Source organism: Syngnathoides biaculeatus, chromosome 1 (assembly GCF_019802595.1).
Source record: "Syngnathoides biaculeatus isolate LvHL_M chromosome 1, ASM1980259v1, whole genome shotgun sequence".
Taxonomy (NCBI): domain Eukaryota; kingdom Metazoa; phylum Chordata; class Actinopteri; order Syngnathiformes; family Syngnathidae; genus Syngnathoides; species Syngnathoides biaculeatus.
The window spans coordinates 12,234,697-12,253,328 of NC_084640.1; the positions used below are offsets into that span (position 1 = coordinate 12,234,697).

The 18,632-nt window shown below is 40.8% G+C and overlaps 1 protein-coding gene across 1 annotated transcript in view; it reads left to right on the forward strand.

Annotated features, from left to right (window-relative positions):
- csmd2 (CUB and Sushi multiple domains 2) overlaps window positions 1–18,632 on the forward strand; it is a 234,610-nt gene that overhangs the window by 196,364 nt on the left and 19,614 nt on the right. Inside the window, exons 40-57 of the mRNA XM_061816677.1 lie at window positions 183–307; window positions 2,483–2,579; window positions 2,968–3,072; window positions 3,198–3,316; window positions 3,826–3,895; window positions 5,398–5,514; window positions 6,235–6,444; window positions 7,527–7,715; window positions 8,554–8,731; window positions 9,573–9,718; window positions 9,806–9,886; window positions 10,223–10,336; window positions 14,496–14,684; window positions 15,488–15,634; window positions 17,188–17,376; window positions 17,808–17,993; window positions 18,091–18,285; window positions 18,386–18,559. Of these exons, the coding sequence (XP_061672661.1) occupies window positions 183–307; window positions 2,483–2,579; window positions 2,968–3,072; window positions 3,198–3,316; window positions 3,826–3,895; window positions 5,398–5,514; window positions 6,235–6,444; window positions 7,527–7,715; window positions 8,554–8,731; window positions 9,573–9,718; window positions 9,806–9,886; window positions 10,223–10,336; window positions 14,496–14,684; window positions 15,488–15,634; window positions 17,188–17,376; window positions 17,808–17,993; window positions 18,091–18,285; window positions 18,386–18,559 (2,631 nt within the window). The remainder of the gene's footprint in view (window positions 1–182; window positions 308–2,482; window positions 2,580–2,967; window positions 3,073–3,197; window positions 3,317–3,825; window positions 3,896–5,397; window positions 5,515–6,234; window positions 6,445–7,526; window positions 7,716–8,553; window positions 8,732–9,572; window positions 9,719–9,805; window positions 9,887–10,222; window positions 10,337–14,495; window positions 14,685–15,487; window positions 15,635–17,187; window positions 17,377–17,807; window positions 17,994–18,090; window positions 18,286–18,385; window positions 18,560–18,632) is intronic.

Sequence of the window (18,632 nt, forward strand, 5' to 3'; positions counted from 1 at the left end):
GTGTAACAGATGTTCTTACCAGATGTTAATAATGTTTCAAGACTGATGTTTCACTCAGGTGAAAAAATGAGATGCGCTTTGACAAGAGCGCTACTAACACTTGAAATCTAAGATGTTATGATGATTTATGTACATATGCTGTGTATAATTAGAGGACATACATCTATATCTCTCTTCTACAGTTCCTTGTGGAGCTAATCTTACCCATCGTACCGGGACCATTTTGTCACCTGGATTTCCAGAGCCTTATCTCAACAGCCTCAACTGTGTCTGGAAGATTACTGTTCCAGAGGGATCAGGAATCCAGGTTTGTATAGTACTAATACTGGAAGCTGTGGAACATGAACAGTCACTGCAAAAAAACAACAAAAACAAAGAAATCTTTAACTTTCAGGAAGAGGAAATATGCCGTACATGCAGCAAATGGATCAGAAATCAGTCACTTGAGACAAATCCAGATATTAATTATTAAGTGGTACCGCAAATCGATCGGTGGATAGATTTAAGTAATGTTTAATTTGTTGTGTATTTGCCATCAGCTTCCAGTGGCCTGACCACTGCACGCACCCGGTAAAGCAAAGTGAAGCAAAACTAATTTATTGATATAGCGATTTTCATACACAAGGTAACTCAATGTGTTTTTTATGATTAAAAGCACTTCTGAACAAAGAGAAAACAGCTTCTAACCATTGAAAACCTAGGGGGGTGGGGGTGGGGGTGGACCATTACAAAAAGGCAGTTGTAGTGTGTATTTAGCTGACCAAGGACTAATTAACGGTTAATTTTCATGATTACAATTACAGGTCTTTGTCAATTAAAGGAGGGCCATTTATACACTTTAAACGGCTAATTTTTCAAATAACCATAACCGGCTTGGTTAACAATACACCTGTGATAAACGTGTATTCACATTTCTGCTCACTTAGTCGTCCTTGCAGAAGTTTGTCGCTTAGTCTCTTGGGATCTGCCAGATGGGAAGTTTCTCGCCGTCCATTTTAGCTGCTCTGGTTAATGGCCACCGGGCTGTCCCTTAGCTATTAGTTTCCGCCACTGCAGTTGAATATATGTTGGTTGAAAATATGACACGACACCCTTAATTTTGCTGTACAACACACATACGGTGTGTGTGTGTGTGTGTGTGTTGACTTGTTTAAAGCCTTTAAAAGGCAGGCCCTCCTTTCCCCAACTGACATTGTGCTCCAGAAAATCGACATGCCAATTTAGGGGGTTTGGTGTTCTGTATGCGCACTCGTTTATGCACGGTAATTTTCTTCTCTTTTGTATTCCAGGGTCATTGTCCCAGTTTTCATTGTCTGTCACATTTTTCAAGTCTTACCGGTAGACACACAAAGGCTGGTTTACAATTGTGCATCAGCACAACAAAAACATTGCACTATGAGCTGATGCAAGAGTCCTGCATGGAGTAAAACATTTATCTTGTACGTGTCCGCAAGCCAGTGCTGTTGCAGTTCGGTTCGTCAAACAAAAGGAACTGAGCCGATTATCTAGATGTTCTTTTTCATTTCAATGTGACAGTCGCTGCCGTCTCCACTGCTGCATTGTAGTTACGTTTGCAGGGCAAGTGGATCTTATAAGATTCGGCTGTCACAATCAAGGAAAGTCACAGAAGTTAACTGCCCGAGCAGCACACTTTCTGTGGCCTCTTAATGAAAGATCAATGTGTGATCTCTCTCCTCATCTCTTCAAGATGCACCACACCTAGCAGATCCACCCCCTCGTCCCCCATCTTCAATTGGCCTCCCTGTAACCAATCTATAACCATCAGTGTAGGATGAGAAGTGCCTCCAAATGATAGGCTGGGGCAAGGTGATAGAAATTTGAGTCAACATGGACCTTCTTTGCGAAATGTGAAAATCATTGAGAGTGTCCTACACGTTATAAAATGTACTATGCTAATGTCAAGATCCGGCCTACTTTAATGATGTATTTTGGATCATGGACAGAAAGGAACTTCTTGCCATGAGCCATGTTGCCGCTCTAATGTCAGGGTTCTGGCCAATGGAATGACATGCTTACAAAAACTAAAACTGGTGACCTCAAGTCTGTTCAAATGTTAACCAAAATTGGAAAAAAAAAAAAAAACGTTTATAGTTACTTTCGAAAACCTTGCACTGTACAATATAACACAATCAGTCACAACTAAGCTTCCTGAGTGCAGATGTTCTCTCCATTACTGTGCAATGGAAACGTGTTGCTGCCACACCACCATCAACAAAAAAAAAGTCACTACCACATAAAATTATTCACATTATAACGTGTAAATAACCACATTATAACGTGAAACGTGTTATAACATGGAACATCGACATAACTTGAAACATCACGTTATAACATGGTAGCGACCTTTTTTTTTGGCTGTGGCAGCAATCCATTTCAGTACTATGTTGTTATTGTCAACATCTGTTATTTTTAAATCAATCCACTAATGTTCACCATCCCCTGTATCCTGTTCTTCTCTCAGATCCAGGTCATCAGCTTTGTCACAGAACAGAACTGGGACTCCTTGGAGTTGTTTGATGGAGGAGACAACACTGACACTTTGCTCGGAAGTTTCTCAGGTATCTGTATCGTGACTTGTAATCTTTTTCAGGTTTTTTTTGCGCCGGTGGTTTCTTAAACAGCTAAAGCTATTCTGTGTTGACGTTAAAATTTAATTGTAAAACTTACAAACAAAAACATCCTTTGTAAAATGTTACATTTGTATATGTCTGAATGAAAATCTGTTTTACTCACACCTTTTGGTCCGTGAAGTTCAATGATGTATGGTAACTTTGTTAATGTCGCTTTTTTAGCAAGAGGTAACTTTGCCCTCAGGGGAGGGAAAAAAAAAGCACATTTTAGGAAAGCAGCATTTTAACTGTTTGTAAGTAACTGATGCAGTTAGTCATGGGCAGCCTAAGCCAGAGATAGCATCACTAAATGCCTACTATTTATTTTCTCCCCAAGGCACCACCGTTCCAGCTCTCCTCAACAGTACTTCCAACCAACTATACCTCCACTTTTTCTCCGATATTAGCGTGTCTGCTGCTGGATTCAGGCTAGAATACAAAAGTAAGTTCGGATAATAATTCCTGTAACTCATCAATACCTTGGAGACAACTAGGGGAATTCACAGTTGAGCTCTTTTTTTTTTAACTCACTTTTAATGCTGAATTTATTATCTTTTATCCATTCAGCTGTGTCACTGACCAGCTGTCCCGAACCTGTGGTTCCTATGAATGCCATCAAGGTTGGGGAGCGTCTTCAAATGAATAACGTGGTGTCCTTTCAGTGTGAACCGGGATACACACTCCAGGTAAACTTATGAAGCGCTTTGATTATTGCGCTGATCTGTTACTTTTGCAACCCTCTAGAACACAATGGAACATATTAACAGTTGCTGCTTGAAAATATTTTCTTATTGTGCCATCAAATATTTTCTGTTCTGTCACAACAGCCAAGGAAAACTATTTAAGTATTTGTAAACCGCTTTGTTATGGATCAGCTTCTTTCTGCATGATTTAATTACAAGTACTGTACACGTCGTGTCTCGACTGCGATTACATTTTCGTACTAATTTGGATGGGGCAAACATCTACCTCCGTCTAATCACTCATTCATTTTAATACCGTTGTAATTCTTGTTCTCTATTGATCTTTGTCACTTCAGATAGATTTTGTAATTTAGTCGCTGGATGAAGTCTTTTCGGAGACAACGGGCAGCTGCTCCAAATAATTAGCGCTCCAGATGTGAGCGAGAGCAAATGAATTCACAGCCAGTTTTTTGCATTTTCCGCTTTGTCTCTGCAAACGGTGCACCTTGAAGGGGAATTCACACATTACCTGTATGCCTGGAACTGTCCGAAGATGGAACTACCCTCCACCTCTATGCATCGGTAAGAATAATTGTTTCCTATTTGCTCTACATTCTTCCCCTGTCCTTCCGGCCTAGTTCTCAAGTCTGACAACTTTTCCTCAGGGATCTTTCTTTCCCTTTGCTCCCCAGATGATTATTGAAAGTGCTACAGGGCCAGGATCTCAGTTTTAAGACATGTGATCTTGACACTGAGACATCTTCAGTGTTACATTGTCGCTTCAGTTTCAAGGGGAGCAAGTTTCTTTCATCTTATGTCTCCCTCAGGGTAGTACAACTCAATAGGTTGTACTCTTTTTATCCCAAAAGCTAAGCAAATGGACTGAGAATACTGATATAACCATGATTTCTTCCCAATTTACTTGCAAATTGACTTATTTTGAATTTTCTGCATATTGACTGCTCTTACGAGGCCCACCTAATATACTAGTGTGCCATGGCGGCTTGGTTGGAAACCAATGATTAATTCTATAACTTTTGCGAGGGTCGCGTTGACAAACGAGTTCCATCTCAGCCTATGATAGCTTCAAGTCTGGGAGGCTCATGCACCCACCTTTCCTGTTTCCAACCTTCCATACAGAATGCGAAGCTGAGCCATTATTTATTCCCAAGAGGAAAATAGTGGCATCTCACACACCTTTTTTTTTCCTCTCTGGGGTGACTCGCTCCTTTGTCTTAAGTAGGCTGTTTTTCTCATTTATTTTCCCTTTCCTCCTTATAATTCTTGTTTTCCCCCAGTTCCAGGACCACTCACTGTTTTATGCTTGAGTCAGCTGATGCGTTTAACATGAGTTTAGCATCCTTTCATCTTTTTGTGTCTTATTTCAGGGCTTCGCTCTTTTCATCTTTCTTGATACCATCATCATTTTTATGTCTAACTATTTTGAGTCCTTGTCCTGGATTTCAGTCAAGGAAATTATATCCACCGGTGGTTTAAGATGAAAGTAACACTGACAAAATAGCAAGATATGCACAATATGCCACTATGACATTTTGATTTAAAAAAAAAAAAAAAAACATACATCTTTATTGTCTTATGATTGACAAAACCTTGTGCCTGATGTGACTAGCAACTAGCTGACGCAACGTGTTTAAAATACAGTGCTCGACAAATGAATACCCCACACATTGTGAAGGTTATGATAAGGCTAATAATATTTGTGACATCTATCACCTTTGGGACTTGTCCACTCACGCCTTCTCTCTCTGATTGGTTGCTTTTCCTCAGCCAGAGTTGTTTCTTAGAGATCAAAAAAAAGGTTCAAGATGGGGGCATCGAGGGCGTTTTTTTTTTTAAGATCATTTTCCTCACAGGCTACTGCAGGTCATGGTGACCACATTTTTTAGATGGGGCGTGGGGGAATTTAAAACTTTTTCTCCCCCTACTCTTTAGCGCAGCATTTCCTTTACTTAGTCTTAGTAATGGTAATGTATTATGCTTAACCAACTACAGAAAATCTGTCTTTTTTATTTTGTACTATTACTAAGAAATGCTAATATAATGCCCTTGCTGTCTCCCGCCAGCCCAATGTGGAGGAATCCGGGAAGAGTTGGAGGGCATGATACTCAGCCCCGGTTTCCCTGGCAACTACCCTAGCAACAGTGACTGCACTTGGAGGATCTACCTGCCAGTTGGTTACGGTAAGAATTAGCAGCTCTTAACATTTTTTAAAATGCAACAAAGCATTTGGAGGGTGCAAAAAATGAATTATTAACCACAATACGGTCGTTGACACGATGAGCCTGAACATTTTTTCCTGTACGGTTCCTTCAAGTCTTTGGACTTTTCCCCCGTTTAAGACTACTTTACAGCTTCATTCATGAGTAGACTTTGAGTTAAAGAATCATAATACAATGGGGCTCTTTTGACAGAACATCACTGCAATATGCACATTCATAATTCTAATTGCTCCAAGACAATTACGATGAGCACAACGAGTAATATTTTTTTCTGTTTTGTTTATTTATTTATAATTACTGCCAGACTGCAAATGGCACTTTTCCAGCTCAGACACTTCAATTTGTGTGTATGATTCCATGATTATCTCAGTTTCTTTGGTTAGTTAATAATAATCTGGGTTGTTTTGTTTGTTGGTGCACCCTAGTTTGGCAAGATTTATGCTGCACTGTTGTTTGTGCTATCCTGTTATCAGCGTTGAAGTTTTGTGTCTTTGTGCAACTAGTTCCTGGAGGCCTAATACAATGGGGATTGTGTACTGGAGTTTTGGGCTTTTGAAGACTTAAACTAGTCAAATTAACAGAGTCCCCAGTCAGTTTTAAGGCACAAAATGGCAGGCAAAAATGTAATAAAAAAAGTGCCGTTAAACCTGCTGAATGTCCATAGTGTTCTCTTCTTTCCAGGAGCTCACATCCAATTTCTAAATTTCTCCACTGAAGCCAACCACGATTTCCTCGAAATACGCAACGGACCCCTGGACACGAGTGCCGTCATTGGCCGATTCAGCGGGCAGGATGTTTTTTCTTCGCTTCTCTCCACTTCACACGAGACTACCGTTTATTTCCATAGTGATCATTCGCAGAACAAACCAGGATTCAGGTTTGAGTACCAAGGCAAGTGACCTGGATATGAAGTCATTTTTTACTTCAAGCACGAGTATACCCCTGGAATTCTTTTACAACTGACATGTTTAATATTCCGTTCACATTACAATTGATATAATCAGTAGGATTCATTTCGGCTAATTGTGATGCTGACTTGGCTTCAGTATTCAGAGTTAATTTCTGCTGCAGCGCTTGATATAACCCATAATCACTTGAGTGTAATTTAGCCCAAGTACATTTAGCTTGTTGACCAGAAAATGCTAAAATCATAATTAAAAATTACTTCACAGCTATGAATAAGGATTTGCAAAAGGCAAAATGCTATATGAAAATCTCTCTCACCTCATTACAAGTTAATTTAGTAACTGTTAATTTCACATGAGGTGAGTATGTTTTTAAACACTTTATACCAAACACTTGATCACTTATGGTACTATATATTTTCGGGAAAGAGGGAAAGTTTCACCACTGTTACAAACACCACAAATACAGTATTTATTTTTTCCGATACCACAAACATGGGCGAATCAAAAAGTAGCAATGGTTATTTGCATAACGACATGTAGATTAACATATAAATCAAACATTATATTTGCAAATAGCCTCATTCGCAGCATTTGCATGAGTTATCTCCTACAATAGGGAATCTGTGATCCATAGAAATCTATTTCGTCTGTCATATTTACATCCTGGCCCTTTGAGGCTCAATGCCTGCTCCACATTTGTATCCAAAGGGAGAAAGGGAGCCGTTTACGAACACTAATTTTAATGGCTCAAGCCAAAAATGCACCTTATTGTCCTGGGAAGGGACAGGGGAGAAACATAAATGGACAGCTTTAAGGTGGGTAATTTGACAGTTAAACTAAGTTTAAACAGAAATAAATACAGGGTTTTCAGCATAACTTTCATGTTACATAGCCTTTTTTTTTTATCATTACTCACTTAAAACATTTGGTTATCATAGAAATGAAACTGGATATTGTAGACAAATTTGAGGTTATTTTATTCATCTTTTTTTTTTTTTCCTTCTTGCATTTGAAACTCAAATCTGACTTAATTCTGGTCGCATCATCCGTGTGCCTTTCCTGCAGCTTATGAGCTTCAGGAGTGCCCAGATCCAGAGCCTTTCCGCTATGGCGTGGTGGTGGGTGCCGGCTACAATGTGGGCCAGTCCATATCCTTTGAGTGTCTGCCCGGGTACCAGCTCGTGGGACATTCCATCCTCACCTGCGAACACGGCACAACCCGTAATTGGGATAATCCGTTTCCTCGATGTGAAGGTAGGTTCAAAGTGCTTTCAGACTATTTATATACATGATAAAAAATAAAGCAATTAGCCTGAAAGAAAAAGAAAAGCCCTACAGAGGATATATTTGTCATCATAGTTTGTGTTTTAAACAGTAAAAAAAAAAAATTCAAGTTCTGCTTCAAGTAAACACTGATTTTCATTCATAAGCACGTTGGTTTCAAGCTAGTGGAGAACAATTCTATGATGTCTCCAGCTTTTAATCACTCTGATCGATAACTCATTTGACAGGTGAAACACTAGCTGAGGGGTTACTGATACACATCAGCAAGTATAGAAACTACCTTTGGTGCCTCTGAGAAACAAATGAAAAAGCAATCTTAGCTTTGAGAACGATTGTATACACAGGCGTCCAAGGGTGTGTCGTTAATCTGAAACGCTTGTCTCAGCAGCTCCAGACGTCTAAATGACTGTGATTACTGTGAGAAAGAATCTTCCTTCACGGTTGTGAAGATTAGCTTTGCCCGTCTTGGGAAATAGTAGTTTTCTCAATCGTATAGCTGTCTGTTGCTGAGAAATATGTGAATGTATGCAGATTGTGTAAAGTTTTCACACATCTGAATGGTAACTCGATGTCTACCCTGATACTTCCTCCTAATAATGTGTTAACATTGTAACCTCGCATCTTGAGTGAGCCACAGAACATCGACATCATTCGGGATAAGGAAAATGTTCACTATGAAACTCTTGATGTATAAAAGTTTCAGATGGAATACATTGTTTTCAGGCCTTATTGGAATTCCAAGAAATTCCTGGCCATTTGATACATAGTGAACATTGTGCCACTCTTTCTTAAATCGCCGATATGTTAGTGCCTTGCGGTGGAAACATCACTTCGGAGAACGGGACCATCTTCTCCCCACGCTACCCAGAAGAGTACCTCAACTCGGCTGACTGTTCCTGGTTGATTACTGTGGCTCCTGGCTTTGGAATCAAGCTGAACTTCACCTTACTTCATGTTCACGGGCCTCATGACTTCATCACGGTTTGGTAAGGAATAACCTCCATCACTGTTTTGATCATTCCATTATAAAGAAAGCCAATAGTTGCACATAATTTGGTTTATCAGTTTTATTATTATATATATTACTATTATACATGCAAGCAAAGACTGGATTTAGCATGCATTGGGCTACTCAGTCCTAGTTCATCCACTCTGCCCAAATCACTCTCCAGAGACCCCATGTTTCCTTTTGATTGCCAGCCAACTTAGCAACATGATGACTTCATGACAGTTTAAATACATTCTGGTAATTTCTCCACCACTTGCTGATATAACTGCTTATAGAATGATACAGGATAAAAACAAAATTAGTTGTAAAAAAAAAGTTAAAACACCATTTTATTGTCACTTTTCTATGAAAGGCCCATACTGAATCGATGTTTCTCAATCAGCTCCCAAAGATGCAAGATGCAGACTATCATGCTCCCCAGTTTTAACTTGCCTCCACTGTGTATCTAGCCACTGAACTACTGAGCCAAGGAAATGGGCCCCGTAATGATAACTTGGCCGGAGCGCAGTCAGGCAGCAGTCCCTAGCCGGCCATTTCCAGAGCTGCTTGTAATCTCCCATCCCCACTCTGACAGCCAAAGACAGATGGTTTTTAAGATGAATGGTTGTGCTATAATGCTGGGAGCTGGCTTAATCGGCCATTTCCACGTCAGGGGACAGCTCAGATTGGGCCGCAGTTTCCGAAGACATTCCCATCGGATGCTAGTTAGTGACCACAGTCCAATCCTGATCAGTCATTCCGTGCTCAGATGCAGTGTTTACCTTCCTGTCGTGTGTCGTAATATTTCACACACACTGATAAGGCTTTGTTGCTCTTAGGGATGGCCCACAAGAAACGGCAAGGAAACTAGGTGTCTTCACTGATGGCGAGCCCAATGACCCCCCTAGTAGCACTTCAAATCAGGTCCTGATCCGTTTTCGTAGCAACACAGAGAAAGGTGGATTATTTCGCATCGACTATCAAGGTAGACCTTCTTTATTTTCAACACAGTAAATCCTGCATCATGTAAAGATTTTTCTTTTGAAATCTTATATTTTTATTGTCAATTAAGCTTATAGGCTTCAGTTCTGTCTGCCTCCAACCATCATTCCCAATGCAGAGATTCTGATGGCAAGCAAAGAGTTTAAAATAGGTAAGAGTGAAAAATGTGTGTATAATGGTAATTACTTGTCCATAGAAGCTCATTTGTCATCAATGAAAAGCATCTCCTGTTTGTGTTAGAGCAAATAGCAGCAAGCTTGATATCATGTTTCATCCCTTGTGAATAATTACTACTCTGTTTTCCAGCTTGCACTTTTTACACACTCATGATTAGTACCAGATGATAGTGATTACCACTCTCTGACTGACATTTAGCCTCATCGTAATTACTTTTAATGTTATATCATTTTCATTATAGCCCTCCACCGCTCACAATAAAAATATTTAAAAAAAAAAAAAAAGTCCTCCTTCACCTCACTCTGTCCAGGTGACATCGTACGCTACAGGTGCCTCCCAGGCTTCCAGCTCAGCGGCAACGACATCCTCACGTGTCGCTTAGGGGCACACTTAGAGTTTGAGGGGCCTCCGCCCTCATGTGATGGTGAGTGAGTCAGACACATCTCCGTTAAGGATGTTGCAACATTTTAGAATTGTTTTTTTTTTTAAGCAACTTAATTTCTGCTTTTTACTCATGCAATCTGAGATCACCAGTATCCTAATTTTACAATATAAATTTCATTGAGCTGAACGTTGAAATCCCGGATACAGTCCCTCATCTCGGATTATAAATTTAGTTTAATCATGGGAATTAATGAAATTATTTCATTAGGCAAAAGGCAGAGGCAAGGAATTAATATGGGCGTGCTCCATCTGTAAAACCCTAACCCCCAACCATCTTATTCCAAGTGTAGCTAAAATGTTAATATGCAGAAGTCTCATAGTTTTCAGAAAAACAGCTCACCGCATTTTAAGTCATTTGGAGCAAAATAACGTATCAATTTTGTAATTATGATATCACAGTGTGGTTGTTGTCTTATACTCCTCCCCCCTCCACCAAGTGAATTCATGCACATGGAGCTGGGCCACATTTCTGACTCTCTTGGGTTTTGCCCAAGCCTGCAGTTATAATGAAAAAGACTCATATCGGTTTGGTAGAACTTTTAATCTCCACGGATGATGCTCAGCTCCCACGAGACTGAGAATGGCTGCCGTGTCGCTCTCATCGTGTTGCGAATCATCCTCCCGGAGGACCCAATAGTTGCACTGTTACCAACAACGTTATCATGCCCAATGTTGTGCTCAACACTTTTCCTCAGGGTGAGAGGAGGCTGGTGCACAAAGGTCGCTCTTTTCCACTCTGCTTGAAAAATATTATGAACACATATTTTTACATATTTTTCTCTGTGTTTCATTCTGCATTGCCACCTTTCTCACACGGTGGTTTTTCCAGCGATTTAGCATAATGTGAGGAGTGTAACTAATTTGTGGCTCTAAATAAGGAGAAATATGTAAAATAACATAGGGTGAGAAAAGAGTAGGAAATAATAAGTTCAGGTAAAGAACAAAGAGCATTGGAGAAATTAACCAGAACAACCTGGGGCAGAACAAAGTATAAAGTATAAAATATCTATTGTCTGAAAAAGTGCGACAAAATTGCAGTTTGTATATCCAACTAGAGTTAAATAAGAAAGAATACTATAATGACAAAGTTTGGATTGCCATGGAGACACTGCGAGTGACATCACGGACACTCATTGGAGCGGAGGTAATCATTGATATGTACAGAAGTATATGAAACAAAGCAAAACCAAAGAAAAAACACCCCATGACAGAATAGTTGTGACTGAGCAGAAACAAAAGCTCCAGTCCAATGGAAGAAGGCATGCTGAGTGAATGATTTTAAGATTCTGACAGGATACTTTTTATAGTGCTCAAATACTGAATATTGAAGGGCATGCATAGATGTGTGTGTTTCTTTCGGCTTGTCCCTTTCGGGGTCGCCACAGCGTGTCATCTCAGATGAACGCATATACATGTTTGGCACATTTTTACGCCGGATGCCCTTCCTGACGCAACCCTTCTCAGGGAGTGGAGGCCCCAGTGGGTTACGAACCCACAACCCCTGGTTTACCAAACCAGTGCTCTAACCACTGAACTACAGGGCCTCGAAGGGCATGCATAGATGGAGAGAAAAAAAAAAAAAAGAGTGCAGTTTTCTTGGGATCTGGACAAAATGAGAGGTTTGGCAGCAGTTGGAGAAGGGAGGTTTTGGTTTTACCAAGCAGAGGGATGGCGATTTAGGATGGGAGAGGAGTTTAGAGCCAAGGCAAGCAAGGAGAGGACAAGGAGAGACTGAGGTTGGAATGCACAGCTCATTAAAATGCACGGGACATACCAGCTGCAGCTGCACCTATCAAATCATCGCTTCTGGCTCTCATGAGCGCAACCCTTCGCGCCCACCCACCCCCCCCAAAAAAAAAAAAAAATCACCCCTGCACGTGAAGACACACACAGGCCGAACAAAGTGGTCCCTTCTCGTGTGGCATCCAAAGTCGTGCATCAAATCATTGCGGTGGTCTCCGAGAGAACACTGCCAAAGCTTCCAGCCTGTTCTGCAGTGCTTTTTGCCCCCTGAGTATTGTCTCTCATCCTCTGCATTGCCTTTGACTGCCCCCCATCTCCCACGACACACACAGTTCACACTTTCACTCTTCTTGCATAACACACCTGTTAATCTATGCTCTCTACCTTCTTGGGCACTTATTTAAATCACAGTATTTCAACACCCATCAGCGCCCTTGTGTCCCGCTTGACGCCCCTTTAAATGAATGCCACAATCACACAGACACACCTTCGCTTTTCGCCTTTGTATTCGGTCCAGAGACTTGTTGCCAGACATGAGTGGCTTTTTCATCCCCGGCTTTTGCTGCCATTTTAAAAGCATTCACTTTGTACTTTATTCAATCAGCACTGTGTTTGGTCGGGCAGGCTATTTAGGATTCACAGTCCCTCCTGATAAGAACAATGCCACAATGTGGGTGATGTCAGTAATTAAACACAAATCATCTCTGATGATTAAAATATCCCTATAAAATGGCCCCTCAACCCACCTACGGTGTTTTTGGGCTGGTATAGTAGCAGCAAGATCTTCCTTCTCATTTATTGTCCTGCTGTAGCCACCTTTCTTCCAGTATGCCCTTCTGTAGCCTTTTTTTTTTCTTTAATCAGGCTCCTTTTTATTCCATAGATTGTTCTTTTTCAACTGTGCCCCCTTCCTTTAACTCCCAGAGAAAGGATTACAGTTGCTCCGTATTCAGGCCATCATTGTCATCCCTGACTTCTCACGGTGGTTAGGCCCAAGCTGATTCGTGCTAACGCTTAATGTAGTGACCCATCCCATTCAATCAGCTCCTTATCACCTTTCTTCTTATGATAATTAAATTCAAGAAAAGGAGAAAAGAATGCCGCAGCGGCGAAAAGCTTAATGTATCCGGGATTTCTGTACGTGGGTGCTCGTTCTGTATGGTAGTGCTATGAATAAACAAACTGCGGTGTTTGCTTGTGAGAACTAAGCAGACAGGGGAATCCTTTAATTTTAGCATTAGTCACGCTCTCTCATCTAACCGTTGCATTTGTGTGAAGGGAAGATGAATTACTTTTGCGCAGACCGTGTGCTCTTTTGAGAAGGTTGTCTCACACGTTGCTATCCCTGTTGACTCCACTGCTCTCCTTAGCAAAAGGCAGTTTTACTTTTGAGACCTACCTGGTGAATTCTGTAGCAAAACAACTGGTAGAGGAAAGAAATATGATGGTAGGTTAAAATAGATCTTTTTGTTTAGTACATGTGATGTAGGAATAGCCTAAAGAAGTCAAAGTTCAATATGCTAAATGTGTGGCATGCACCATAAATCAGATTGCACCACCTGGATTGGGAGATTGTAATTGGCTCGCAGGTTGAACATTTGAATCTGTCAAAATGCTCTGAAGACTTTTCCATCACTTTTGCCTCCCCGGAGAGGTTTTGAGACATGCAGACATACGCATCGGATGTGAAGGGAATGTATCTGTGTCGTACACCTGGATTTCATCATGTTTTATACATATCGCTTGGAACATACACACATTAACAATTTGCATGATTTATGATAATCTTCGCGCCTTTCTCTGCCTAGAGTTTTTCAGCTGTTGAGTATTCAACGTAAACCACCATTTCACTGGAAGTCATTTGCAATTCAGCGAACAACACACTTGACATTGTAGGAGTTCCTCATGCAATAAATCCCACTTAGTTTGCACGCCAAGAATGATAAGTGCCAACATTTATAATAATTTGTAAACACAATTTCAACCTAGGCAGTCCTCAAACTTTTTTGCCCCATTGACTTTATAATCTTTTTTTTTTTTTTTTTTTTGTATTGGAAAGCAAATACAAGTGTAAACATGATACAAACACATGGGGAGAAGTGTGTCCAGATGTACAAAGAAGAGATTTTTACTCAGCCCTGAACAAACTAAAAAGTGGACAGTTTAGTGTTTATGATAATCATTGAATTACCATAGCGCTTTGAAAAACACCAATGTAAAAAAAAAACAATATTATTGATCCACCCAAGTGACTGCATCATGATTAATTCAACTGAAATACTACTGAATAAACATTATCCATTAGGATCATTATTGATCACTAAATTAGCAATATCAAATTCAACTGCTGTGAGTTCCTTCTTTTTGACCCTCCCTCCCTTGTCTTGACTCAACAGTGACATGTCCCATGAATGAGGTATTGACAGCATCCACAGGCGTCATCATGAGCCAGTCACCGGGCACCGGCTTCCCCCATTTTGAGTCGTGCTCCTGGGTCGTCAAAGTTGAGCCCGGCTACAATATCACTTTCACGATAGAGCATTTCCAGACCAGCCGTCAATTTGATGAGCTTGAAATCTTTGATGGTGAGATGCTGTTTTTTTTTTTTTTTTTTTTCACCATATTTACTTTCAGTGTTCACCAAAAGCAGCATGTTCAATTAAAGCAGAAAATGAACCAAAGAGCCACACGAGGTCTTGCTCCTGCATCTGCTTTGTGGTGTTTTTCCACATAATTACAGCGACAGTCAGCAAGCCTGGCAGGCTTCTCGCAGTAAATGGTGGTCGTATATGCAAGACTTACTGATTAGATTTTTTTTTTTTTTTTTCTCTTCAAAACAGAAAGGAGCAGATATTGGCTAACCTTCGGGCTGCTAAACCAATGACTGAACATACTTTAATTTTTTCGCCTCCTCAATTAGGAGCAGAGTAAATGTTGATGTTATTGCAAGTGAAACTAAAATTATATTATCTCATGAACATAACCAGGCACAACTGTGGAGAGAGTCAGCCTGTTCTCATGAAAGTGTAGCAGAGAATAAGCTCCAGCATCAAATTCGAAATAATGTCAGCAACAGTGTTAATTGGAAAAAGTCATTTTAAACCATGAATTTATTGAAAAGAACCTACTACCTTCTTGAATTAATTGATAAAAAGAGCGAAAGCTGACATATAAACAATTGGTTAAAAAAAGAAAATCGTCAAATCAATGAGCAGCACCAAATAAACTACTATTGAGGCCAGTAGAACTAACCAAAGGGTGCTAAGGAGAAGGAGAATACCAATTGCTTATTTTGGAAGTATTGACGTCCCCAAAATTCCTACCGTGAAAAAAATGTATATTTTCGGGACATTTTTGTCTTCAACATCCCATTTGTCTCTTGATTCAGGTCAATCAAGACAGAGTCCTCTTCTAATCACCCTCAGTGGAAACTACTCCAGCCCGCTCAGCATCACCAGCTCCAGTAACAAAGTTTACCTGCATTGGTCCTTTGATCACACGACCAGCCACAAAGGCTTTCGTATCCGTTACTCAGGTAAGAAGTGTCTTTAGGAAAGCCGAACGGGCATTTTTAATGATGCAAACTTGTATCCCTGTGGTCCTTACAGCATCAGGGAAGGAGGAGTCATATTTTAATTTGTTACTCTTGTTCATATTTTAGCCTATGAATCCAGAGACATGACAGCACCTGGAAATATCACATATGTACTGTATCTCCATGACAACCTGATGGGGGTTGAGAACATCTGCAGCACATTTCCCGGGAATCAGTTAAATCTTTGAAGTGATGCTTCCATTCTTCATTAGTTCCCTTACTAGATTTATTGTGGTACTAAATGACTCCTGAATAACTGGTAATGAATTGCGATTCTTTAAATATTTAAAATGCTCCTCCAGGTCTTTATCAACGGGCAGATTCACGAATCCTTCTTCTCTGTCTCCCCAACTGGGTACCGGCGCTGTCATTCCTTTTGCTTTTTCCTTTCCTTTCAATTTCTCCTCACCTACGATTGAGTTTGCCATAGCAGGTTACATGACAGATGGGTAGATTGATTGCCAAGAACCTGCAATTTGCAATGGTCAACATGAAAGTATCCTGGCGGTTAGGGAGAAACAGATGGCGCAAGCACATTTGGCGTATACCCCTTGCGTTCTTCAGCAATCCGTCAATTATTGTGGTAGCAACAGGGAAACATGTCCTGGAGCACTTTCTAATTATGGCCCCATTGGTTAACGTGCCTTCTTTCATTGTGCGCCACGCATGCCTTATGCTTTATCCCCCCTCCTATTTCTTTTGTGCTTCATATCCCACCCTTTGTGGCTCCCGCCTCCATATTACCTATTCCTATCCTCTCACCTGCCCATGTCGGTCTGAATCCTTTGAGCTGCAGGGCTGATTGCGATGAGACAAGACAAGTTTTCTCAGAGGCAAAAGGGGAACGAGGAGGAGTGAGGATAACAGAAAGGCAGGCAAATGAGATTGACACTGATTGAAGTGAAGAATTTAAACAAGCTCTCAAGATGTCACTCAGGGTGACTGACAGGAGATGGCCATCCAATGTATACATCTAGTTAGCCTGTCTGTGTCTTTAATATGAATATTGCATTTATATAGTAGAGCGCTCATATTGATAAACTTCTTTCCTTTTCACTAAGTGAGGTATTATTTCCTCAGAGTCTCTTATTCTTTTCAGACCTGTTGCAGGGACCATTTGGAATGATGTACGATTATTGCAGCCGACAATAAGGCCAACAAACAAAAACATGCATTGCGCTTCAATTATTATGTATCCATCATTTTTTTATAACCCTCCTCAGCATGTATTGAGACACTCCAAATCAATTCTCTCTTCCTTCGTCGTATATCCTTCCCAATTTCATCTACTGTATGTATCCTCGTTTGCTTCACCATCCCGAGATGACAGATGCACAAGAAATCCTGGGCTCTTTGTGATAGCAAGCACATTAATCCCTCACCCCCTCAGCAACCACTCAAACCGTTTTACATTGTTATGGGTTATATGCTTATCCGCATCAGCATTCAAACGTATATTGTTGCATTTTTTTTTTTTTTTTAATCCTCCATAGCGGCTTACTGCAGCCCGCCCAGCAACCCTGTAAACGGCACGGTGCACAGCCTGACAGGCACCAAGTTGGGAAGCACTCTGCGTTTCAGCTGCGACCAAGGCTTCCGACTCATTGGCCAGAGCAGTGCCACCTGCACCCGCAATGCCCAGGGGATCTATCAGTGGAACGCACCAGTGCCGCTCTGCCAAGGTAGGGGTCCAACCAAACAATAAGGGAGATTTAGAAATGACAGAAAAAATGAAAACACCCTACAGTTTATCACACTGTGCTGTCACGAATGAGGTATTTATCCACACAGTCTCACTTGAAGATATTCCAGACTGCTGCTCACATCATTTTGGAAAAGTGAGACTCTTGTGAATCACGTGGGATGAGAAAAAAGTATATTTTTGCCTCTAATAGTAAATGGTAATTTAATTCAAATGTTTTTTCCCCCAATTTAAGTTAATTTTTGGTATTTTCTGGCTGGTTAAACATCCTTACAAATTGTGATTATTTCCAAGCATCTTCAAGGACTTTCAATCCAACTCATCAAGAATATTAAGTGCACAAAAATGCAATATCAAAAATAAATGATGTAGCTTGGGCTCCTCCCTCTGAACACCTTCCTTCCTTGCCAGTTACGTCCTGCGGAATGCCAGTGCTTCCTGTCAATGGCAGCATTGTGGGCCAGGACTTCTCTCTCGGAGCCAAGGCTACATACCAGTGCAATCCTGGATTCCGACTTGCCGGGCCTCTCACCACCACGATGATCTGTCAGGAATCTGGAAGGTGGAGTCCCATTGAGGCCTCTCCTAGATGTGTCCGTAAGTATTTCATTAAAGTCCTCTGGAGTGTTATGCGGAAGTTTAAAAAAAGAAAAAAGTGAATACAGTTGATGATTTCTTATTTTTCATCATACAGCGGTGACCTGCCCTGATATTGGCCACTCTGCAGTACAACATGGGCGATGGAGATTAATCTATGGAACCCAGAACCAATACGATACTATAATGATGCTCATATGTGACCCGGGGTATTACTACAGGGGTCAAAGGGTCATTCAGTGTCAAGCCAATAGCACTTGGAACTATCCAGATCCACAACCTGTCTGTGACAGTAAGCGCTAAGTAGCTACTAGTATTTCCATCCATACTTTTGTTTTGATTGATTGGAAGCTTGGATTTGGACTCAAACCAATAAACATTTCTTTTTCAAGTTATCTCCTGTGGTGATCTTGGGACTCCACCGAATGGCAACAAGATAGGAACACTGACTGTGTATGGAGCCACTGCAATTTTCTCCTGCAATACAGGTTACACTTTAGTAGGTTCCCGTGTTCGGGAGTGCATGTCCAATGGACTTTGGAGCGGAACACAAGTCCAGTGTCTGGGTGAGTCAATTCACAAAGTGCTCCTGTGCGAAACCAACGTCTTAAAAAATTGTGAACATGCGTCTGCATGAGA